This window comes from Molothrus ater, chromosome 1, assembly GCF_012460135.2.
Source record: "Molothrus ater isolate BHLD 08-10-18 breed brown headed cowbird chromosome 1, BPBGC_Mater_1.1, whole genome shotgun sequence".
NCBI lineage: Eukaryota > Metazoa > Chordata > Aves > Passeriformes > Icteridae > Molothrus > Molothrus ater.
Window position 1 is genome coordinate 6,548,585 of NC_050478.2, and position 10,519 is coordinate 6,559,103.

Sequence of the window (10,519 nt, forward strand, 5' to 3'; positions counted from 1 at the left end):
AGAGAATTATGTCTCTCTCTGTTCAGCGAATGTGAATGCCACAGTGCTTGATGGAGGATACCACATCTGGATATGTTGGCACAGACCCACCTGAGCCTCCACGTCCAGCACAGGAGATTCACAGTTCTAAGTGTATCGTAGGACTTGAAGCCCACAAAGCTGGAAAAACCCACTGCTGTTTCCTCCAGCCATACCTCACACAGACCATTGTGACAAGCACCTGCCTGGCTCCTGTGTCCCCAGGTTTCCATGGGGACCTCCTGCTGCTGCTGCTGTGCCCGCAGCCTCATCCCCAGCTGCTCCGGACCCTTCATCTCCAGGCCAGCAGCTCCTGCCTTGCTCCCAGGAAGGAGCTCGGGGAGCAGCTGGCTGGGTCCCCCAGCACCCCTGAAGGCTCTGCCAATTCCATGGGGTGCAGGTGGGTGCCCAGGGCTGCTGTGGGTGATCCTGGCTCAGGGGGATGCACAGGACACTGCTCTGGTGCCTCCACTCCCCCAGCCACGAGAGATGTGTCAGAGCTGTGCCCGGTGCCTTTCCTCCTTGCCTTTATTATTATTAGCCTGCATTTCTTAGCCAACCATTCTGACAATTCTCTGCTCCTTCCATCGACAGTTTGGCTTTCAAGCCTTATTTCTCTACTTGGTTTATGCCACACAAAAGGTAAATTGTCTGTAGAGGATGACATTTTAGTTAGAAAACTTCAGTCTTGCATTCAAAGCAGCTCTTAGGAAATACCCGACTGTTTACTCAAATTACTTTTTAGATAGTCCTTTTAAACACTTACCAAAAATGTGTCACTGCATGAGAATGAGCAGATGCACAATTGTATTAAAACTACAGTTGAACTGCATAATTTTTTCACATACTACTCTCTTGGGCCCTTGATGGACCTATTTCAGGGATAAAAACTTGCAGTACACAGCCCAGGCAAAGTGTTATACTTTATCTGATATGATTAAAAGCCACATGCTTTTCAAATTTTTGCCTCATTGTGAGATAATAATGTTAACATTAAGTTTTAAAATTCAGCTTACCATGCATTTTAAAAGTTTGCTCAGCTCTCCTTAACAAAATTATTATTTCTGTAGTTTATTTCATTTTAGAGAACAGCAGAAGTCCTGAATGAGTCAGAGTAAGGCATTCCTGTCTCCAGCCTCCCAATTCCAAGTGTTGTTGGTTCATACTTTTCTGACTCTGCACCCAGGCATGAATACTTTTAACATATTATTTGAAAGGCAACAATAAACACAAAAGTATGAAAGCTTGATAAATCCTCCCCTCCCACCCCACTGCCCCAAGAAGCGTCAGCAAGAAGGGAACTGAAAGTTAAGGAAAGGAGAGTGGGGGGTAAAGACACAAAATACACAGGAAAAAAGAAAAATATTTCCCAGGTGGAACTCCTGGCCTGGGGATGCCTCCACAACAGCATGCATTTAAGAATTAACTTTGCTACGTAAACCAGTATTACCCAGCCTTTTCTGTGTTTGGCTGTGTTCAGTGAGGGTTTATACTTCACTGTTTTTTTTGGCAAAGGTTCATATGCTCACAACCTTAAGTAAACATTGAATCCAGCTATGCAGTCCTGATCCTGAACTCTTGTCTGCAGGAGCTCCAGGCACTCAGCATGAAAACAACCTGAGTGACATCCACAGCTCCAGTGCAGACCTGACAGCTCCTGACACAAGGCACCGTGCTTGGAAGAAAGTCACTCCTTGATTTAGGAAGATTTCAGATGCTTCACACCTGATTTGTTGGTTTTTTTTTGCCAGCACAATGTCCTGCTTCTGCTTGGCTTTTTCTTCCTTGTTGGAACAGATGGTGAAGGCTTACAAATACGTGACTGGTAATTTTTCAGTGACTCATAGCTCAGAGCCACAGGTTTCAGATGGTGATAAGAAGCTCACCAGGATGGATGTATGCATGCTTGAGGAGCAGTATGACCATATAAAGCAGAAGCAAAAACTTCAACCACACATTATTGTATATAAAACAGGTACGCTTCTATTTGTAGAAAAAAAAGCCTATGTAATGTAAAGATTATTTCTTTAAATCTTTAATAACACCCAGTTTGTTCTTTTTGTGTTCAGCTTCAAGAGATGTAGAAGTGAATTCCTGTTCTGTCATTTTGGGGTTTTATTTGTTTTGCTGAAAGGTGGTTTTATATTTATATCAATAAGCTTCATGTTAGTGAAATATTATTATGTATTTGAAACAGATGAACATATTTGAGGTAAGGTTTTACAGGTTTTATATCAGTAAAATAAAGTTCTAAACAGAAATAGTAACCTTTACAGTACTCAATGTTCTTCATGTCTATGATAAGTGAATTTCTGCAATGTATTCTGTAATATTTCTGCTCTCTTGAATGCTTCCATCAGAATGAGCAATTCTGGGTCATCTTTCTCTTTTTCCCTTCTCTGTCTGTGTAAAGAAAGACTACAGGAAACAATGGCAAATATCAAGTAACAAGCACAAGCTAGGGGTTTGTTAAAATATAACTTTAATTAAAAGTCATAGTGGGTAACTAAGATGCAAGTTTTGAACAAAAGGTCCTGTTTGGAAAGTATTTTCAGTGCATATTGCTTGGAAAGTGCATAAATAGAAAAACAAGTAAGAATATGTACCATTCATCTACCTGCCGTGTCAAACAGATTTTATATAAGAAACTTGCAATTATTTTAAAGTTTTTAGTTAGACTACTGTTGACACTACTACACTGATACATTAGCTTTCCAAGTTAAAGTGATATTGAGAATACTAAGACAACTAATGAAGTTGTCTTCTGAATTTAATTTTAATATAAACCCCATGCTTCATTCACCTCTCATATTTAGCTTAACAAGTGTAGGACTTAGGTTATTTCATTCTTTACATTTTCCTCTACATTTTTCAACAGTTCTAGCATTTGGCTGTGTAAGACTTCATGATCAAAACAATCAGAAAAAAAAACATGTAATTATGAACTATACAACAGATTTGCTTCTTCAATATTCTTTCATCCAAATGTTTTGAAATTCTCATGTTAAAAGAATTAAAATCTCTGTGAGGAAGAAAAAAATATATATACAAGCTCATTTTATCAGGTATCAAAAAGCAGCTAACTTGCAGACAAAACAGCCCATCTAATCAGTTATAGCAAAAATATGTTAGTTAAAGAAAGGGAGCAGAAGCCTTTATACAGATTAATTCAAATGAAGTTTCAGATATAATGAATGTAATTAGAGCAGATTTTTTGCAAGGACATTTTTAGATGAAGATTAAAATATGTAAGAAAGTAGAACTGCACAAGATTCTGGGGAGTTTAAAATGTAGTAGGGCTAAAAATCCACATACAAGTATTTTTATACACATGCACATTCCCCAAAACATTCACAAAACCACATAACCTTCTGCACTTAATTTCTACCTTCAAACAACCTGTGTGAAAAGAATTCACGTCATTGTAAGACGCAGTCAGAATTTGGGCATTTTTTGTTATACTGAGTTCTCAAGGTCCTAGAAGTTTATCTTACACATTCCTGTGGAAGCTGGGAAAACCTATTACCTGGCTCAGCACTTTGCACCTGTTACATGCATCAGTTTTCAGGAAAATGTGGAGCAGAAATGATCATGGCCATATCAGGACTGCCCTACACCATCCTGAAATTCCAGGTAGCTCCAAAAGGCAGTCCATGTATGGATCAGTGATTTGTACTGACAGAAAATTGTTTCCCCTAGAGGGTAAAATTAAGGCTGTGCTGGGAAAGGGGTGACAATCACAGCACCACCACAAACCCCACACATACACACAAACCTCAAAGGTCAGACACACAAACCCTCATGGAAGGAGAGCACCCTGTGGTCTTAAACGTCCCTGCCAAAGGTCTTTGCTCTTACCAGTAAAACCCTGCTTTGCTCCTGCCTGGCAGAGCTGCTGTCCTTCCATGGAACCACAGGGATTTTGAGCACTGTAGGTTTGTTGCACCACAGTTGGAAGGGAAATTCCAAGTTTTCTGGAGGACTTTTAGCTTTGTATGTCACTTCCTGTCTGCAGAAGTCATGAAATTGTGGACCTTTAAACAGAACTTAAGACACTCTAACTTCTCTATTTTTTGGACAGAGGGGTTAGTAACCAAGGAGTCACCTGAAAACAACTTAGTTATTTTCTTCCCCAATACACACAGCCACATTCATGCTTCTGCCCACTCCTGATTATTTGAGAACAAAGACCATGAGACGATTTGAAAGGCACCAGTTAGGGGATAATACAGCAGCGCATTCATTACTTATTGGCTAAGAAGCTGAAAAACAGTATTTACTTTAGGAATTAAGTGGGAGTATTCAGCACATGCAGTCACAACAGAATAAATACTGGGGCTCTGACTGCAGAAATCTCTTCCAAGTATTTCCCAAGCTAACTTGAGATAAGATTAACTTTTGCCACTCCAGAACCTTAAAACAATCTATTAATGATGATAGCATATGACCAGAGGGTAAATAACTGTGCAACAAGGCACAATTTACATATAAATATAAATATACAATTTACATGGAGGAAAAAAAGATAGAAAAGCAAAAAGAAAGATCTGTATAATTGCAGCTTTCTGGAGAAGTTTGGACAGTGCTGGAGGTGTGTTAATTCAACACCCAGTGGTTCAGGACTATTGCATTTCTATCCAAGGTCATTGCTCAATTTTGTGTGCTGCACCTGTAGCCAAGCAAGGACTCAAATCAACCTTGAACTCAAAACCAGTGCACACTATTAAAATTGATTAGTCACTCAGAACTTTCTGATCAGCTCAAGACAGATCATAATTATTCTGATGACCAGTTCATAAGGTTCTAGATGTTCTGATGTTGCCTATCAATGTCAGTCCAGCCAAGAGCACAGTTAACACCACAAAAACATGCAAAAGGTGCTTCACCTGAGTCTCTCAGTTCCATTCTCTCCTGGTTTTTCTCTCACATACAGAGAACAAGCCTGGGTTTTCACAGCTTGGTGCTACACTGTGCTGTTCTGCAGAACATGCAGGGCTCTGATTTGCACGTGGACCTTTTTGTAGTCAGCCAAGCTCAGCTTTATTTCTTGGATAAGAAATAGGCATTCAGCTTTATTTCTTGGATGAGGTCCAGTCATAACTTCAAGTGTCACTGTTGCATGGTAGAGAACTGTGTATTCTTATGTCTCTGAGTGGTGTCACCTTGAGAAATTCTGTTAACACACCTCATTGTACAGAGGGATGCATGAACACACCTGTGTCTCAAAGCTCTGCACGTGCCTCAGTCTCCTTTCTCCCAGTAACGTGGCATGAGAGCCAGTGTGGTCTGACATGGTTCTCCCTCCCAGCCACACTGCAAAACAGCTCTTATCAGATCAACTCTTGGTGGCCAAAGAGCAGAAAAAGTTCTGTGATATTATGCTGGGGTTGTTGTTTTGGCAGTGGGAGACAAAGCCCTTGCTTTGCAAAATGCCTGTTGTACAGGTTCATTTACTGCCAGTAAATCAGCTGGCTCTGACATCTCCTAATACATATTTGTAAAGATGACACAAAAGGCAGCTGTAAAGCAGAGGTTGTGCTGTTGGGCTTTTGTGCAGGTAGTAGCCTACTCAAACTAGCTTCATTTAAAATTCAGGGTTACAATCCTTTTAAAACAGTTGTTCAAAGACACTCAAAATATAATCAGCACTCTTCTATGTCTTCTTTTCTCCCCTTAATGTGTTCCAGAACTTATACTGCAACAGACAGTCACTATAAGTTAACCCAGCAAATAAGGCCAGCATTCTGTACAACCCCTACTTTAAACTTTATTTATACCATCTGAAGTATATTTAAGTAATGTCAGTGAATTATCTTTACTGTAATAGATCAGTTTCTGTTCATTTTCAAGACACAGAAAACCAGTCATATCCAGCAATTTGATGACTGCTACATGTAATTAAAGTAGCATTAGCATTTCTGTACCTAATATCTTAAATATTTTTAACAGCAACTTTCCTAGTGCTTCAGAAATTAAGCTATAGGGGTAGAAGAATAAACAAAAAAGGAGACCAGAATCTCTCCAGCTGTTACAGCTATACCATTCACAGAGGAAGCAGATTCCTCTAAGTTATCATTCAGGCAACACTAGTGTGATAAGCTATTTACACAATTTATACCAACTGGAATAGTAAAATTGCAGTAAAATATTAAAATACAAGCCCATAATGTTAATGATCCCTCATTAAGAAAAAGAAGACATTCACAACTTGTTTCATCTGGAAATAATCACAATATTACTAAGCTGTGAATACAAACTTCAAACAGTATCAAACACAACATTTTTGTCTTTCAAATTACAGCACTTGCCAACACACTGAGCAAGTCCCTACTCACCTTAAGAAGTTTTGCTTACAAGCAATTAATTACTGAAAGTCAATTCTCAATCTGTGCTGTTAATGAGTCTTAGAGTACCAGTTAGATCAATGTTGTCTTGATAAATTTCCATTTTCATTTGACTAAAACTAGGATACCATTTATGCTTTCAGAACTGCAAAAGCAAGCATGAAGTAGTTCTACTCCTTAACCTGGCATCAAAAGAACTTGCACTACTCTTAGCCACTGAAACAAAGAGCACAGTTTAAACTCATGTTAAAGCTTTTCAGATGAGTTAATGCTGCTGAAATCGTACCCTTGATTTTTGCCACCATAGTAACATGCACAAACGCATTTCTCCTGCAGGTGGACATGAATCTGTTCTGCCAGAATCAATGATCAACCCTGTTCTAATTAATAAGAAAGTTAAAAGATCAAAGTCATGTAGAGGAGACGTCCCTGTCAGAAGGGTCCCACTGGAGACAACCAACGGTGGTGACTCAGAAGAGGATTTGCTATGGCACATCCACCTGGGAAGGCACCGCCTGGGGCAGGCCCTGGGACAAGGAGATTCCTGGGCTCTCTCTCAATGCAGCAGCACACCATGGAGTTTTGACAACCAGAGACTGATTTCAAAGGGAAATGGCACACTGCAGACCAAGGAACCAGCAGGAGCAAGTGAACTGGATGAGCTCAGGCAGCTGGGAAGCTCAAGTGTGTTGAACAGTCTCAGCAGAGAGAACGGCTGCAACATTTCAAGCCCCTGCCAAAAGCCTCCTCTGAAATCACCCACTGCAGCACTTTGGGCACATCAGCACATTTCTGCTACAAAAGGCATGCCAGCCTGCAACAAAATGAACTTTTACCCTTTCCCAAGTAGGAAAGGGCCCAGGATTTCTGAAGCTGCAAGGAGGCTTGGGTTATATGTCTCGCAATGAGGACATTCAGTAATACCTAAATCTTAGTCAAAAACTTGACTAAAACATAAAATAGCAAAGTAGTCCTTCTAATTACACAGATCAGCCTCCTGAGGGTTTACTACTAGTATTAGCCATGGAAGATTCTGACTATATAATATTTAATATCTTTATAATTTTTAACATGTGATTTCATCATTCACTTTCAAGATATTCAAGACAATTTCTGATGTATTTTTAAAATCAATTAATAAAACCTCTGCTCATTTCTATTGTTGTAATAAGACTTAGTAAATATAATTCCTCTCTGATACATAAATTTTACCATAATATATTTTTGGTTCCCATTTATCCCCAGTGTTTCATTAGAAAACTAATGAGGTCTCCCCTTCTTCAAGATCTTTAGAGGGAGGAAACCCTTTCTTGCAGGTGGTTTTCAATGACACAAACAGGATCTTTGTATTGACCACTTCTGGCTGCAAGTGTTCAGACACACCTCTTTTTCAAACGAAGTCTTCACAAAAAATTGGAGATGGGAAATGTCTCCTTACTTCATGATGGGTAGCCATGGGACACCATAGTAACTGGGTTTTTTTTCTTCACAGTAGTTAAAGTATTTAAAGTATTATTAGGAAGGAAAAAAAAAAGGTAAAAGCATAGATACACCTAATAGATATAACAGGGAAAAATACTAGATAACAATTAGTCTACATGAAACGAGAAATTACCTGCAAGGAAATACTTCAAAAACTTCATTGTCCTTTGATTGATTTAGTTATCTTAATTAAACATGGACCTTGAAAACCTTGGTTTTAAAGTCAGTGCAGGTTTATGCATGGACTAAGTAACTAACTCCTTTGTAAACTCTCATACAAACACTTTGTCCTTTCCTCAGGCTTCTCTAGGATATTACTGTGCTTTGTACTGACTGGAACTAATTTAGAAAAGGTATTTTGCCTTTGGAATCTTTCAATTTAATTTCCAAGGACATTATGAAAGAGCATTTTCAGTAAGTTTTTACTTTTTAGTGGGGTAGTTATGAGAAAAGTTTCTATACTAACATTTCTAGAGACTGGAAAATTACACCCACACAATTGTCTAAGGAGAAAATTACAGGTTTTTTCCTAAAGCAGCTGTAGTGAAAATGAAACAGAAAAATAAGAAAAGAGCCTAAAACTTCAAATACTAGGAAGCCCCACTTCTGAAGGGCACCTGATCTGCAAAACCTTTCCTGTTAACTTCTTCATGTTTGGCCATCATGGCAGGAGCTTTCGTCACTGTCACCACAGATGTAGTCAAGTTTCAAGCACTGAACTCAAGACTGCCATAAAGCAAATTTACTCTATCAGTAGGCAAGCCTTACTCATTTATGCACATGGGAGAACATGGAATCCTGAAATTCTAGTTCAGTGTCTTGTTCACACCCCATGATCCCTCTGAGGTTTCCATTCCAAAGCTGGAAACGGGACTCTCATGGTAGTTTGCCTGACTTCCTAAGGAAAATGTTAGGACAGTCCTGCAGGTCCATCCATTCTAGAATAAATCACACTGCTGAGCAATTATTTCAGTCACACATAAATAAAATAGAGTAAAACAGAATGAAATCCCTTTGCTGCTGGTCACATGAAAGAATTAACCCACATGAGTTACTTGTAACTGGTGTTACCCATTAAAAGAAAAGTCTGTCTCTTACAGGCACCAAAAACATTCCAGGAACGAGTCCCAGCTCACTGAGGACCTCAAATATAAAACACAGTATTGAGCAGCCATGTTGTACAGCCAAATCCCTGAAGCTTTGCTCCCTGCTCCCATTCCTGGACATTTTGGGGACTGGAAGTGACACTGGAGCTCTGCCTCAACCTGAGGTGGTGTTTGGCACCAGGGGGTGTTTAGCTCCAGGTTTTCCACATCCCTCATGGATTCTTCCAGCCCAATCTCTGAACCCAGGTTAACTTCTGACAGCCCCACAACCAGGCACGACCCTGCCCACCCCCACTGATGGGGAAATACAAACTCCCATGCTAAATCTCACCTGCAACACTGCTGCCTTCAAAAAATACAGAAAAAACCCCAACCTACACATCTCTGCCTCACACACTGAGGTGGCAGATGAGGGGTGGCTGCAGAACACTCACCCCCAAGCCAGACCCAGCCTGTCCTGGAGGGACAGTCCCTCAGGCAGCCTTGGGGACCCCCATCACATCCCATGGATGAGCCATCAGATGCTCTGGAGCCAGAAGGTCCTGCTGTTGTCACATTAACCAGTGTGCAACAAGCCAATAATTACACACTTGAGAGAGACATTATTTATTTTGGAGTTGTACAAGCCTGGGTGCTGGTGGTCTTCCACAAATCAAGCACACCCACTATCAAAACTTTTTAGTATTTATACATTTTAGCAAACAAAGCCATTATGATCTGCTACAAGTTGGATAGCTCTTTTCTTAATTAGTGTTCTATCTTCTACTGGCTAATGATTCTCTCACTTATGCTAATAAGCACTTTCTCATCTTTTGACCTTGTGGGTTTCGTGGGTCATTTTGTTGTGATGTTTCCCTGGCAGAATCACCTTTTACCAAGTTGGAGCTGATTTCAGCATGGTTACTGAGTTGGTTTTATTTGTTTCTTCCTTATCTTGGAAGCTCTCCCAAATGTCCTTGTGGCTTGTAAATTCTGCATTCTTTGTGTCCACTATCTGCAGTAGCTCCTTCTTCCCAAGCTCTGTTAACCTTCCCCAAGGTCTGAGATCATTGAAACATGTCAAGCCCTAAACCTTAACATGGCAATTCTACCAATAATTAATTTATTTTTCTAACAATTGGATGTCACTTAGAACTTGTAAGTTGCTATCTCATGGGTTACATCTCACAGAACCACAGAATGGATCAGGTTGGAAGGGGCCACAACAGTCACCTGGTCCCATCTCCCTGCTCCAGCAGGGCCATCCTGGAGCATGTGGGACATGATTGTGTCCAGATGGTTCTGGAATATCCCCAGTGAGGGGAAACTCCTCAGCCTCTCTGGGCAAACTGTTCAGTGCTCAGTCACTGCTCAGGGAAGAAGTTTTTCCTCATGTTCTGGTGGAATTTCCTGTGCACCAGTTTCTGCCTGTTGGTTCTTGTCCTATTGCTGGACACCACCAAGGAGAGCCTGGCCCATGCTCTTGGCACCTCTCTTATACATGGATGGGGTAAATCTCCTCAGGACAGGAGAACAGGACAGGGCCATGCTCCTGGCACCTTTCTTACACATGGATGGGGTAAATTTCCT

General features: G+C 40.4%; 1 protein-coding gene across 1 annotated transcript; it reads left to right on the forward strand.

The window, feature by feature from the left end:
- Positions 1 to 1,773: 1,773 nt before the first annotated feature.
- On the forward strand, positions 1,774 to 7,270 carry C1H9orf152 (chromosome 1 C9orf152 homolog). Its single transcript, XM_036379271.1, has 2 exons — positions 1,774 to 1,993; positions 6,699 to 7,270. The coding sequence occupies exons 1-2, from the start codon at positions 1,774 to 1,776 to the stop codon at positions 7,268 to 7,270; spliced, it is 792 nt and encodes a 263-aa protein (XP_036235164.1).
- The last annotated feature ends 3,249 nt before the right edge of the window (positions 7,271 to 10,519 follow it).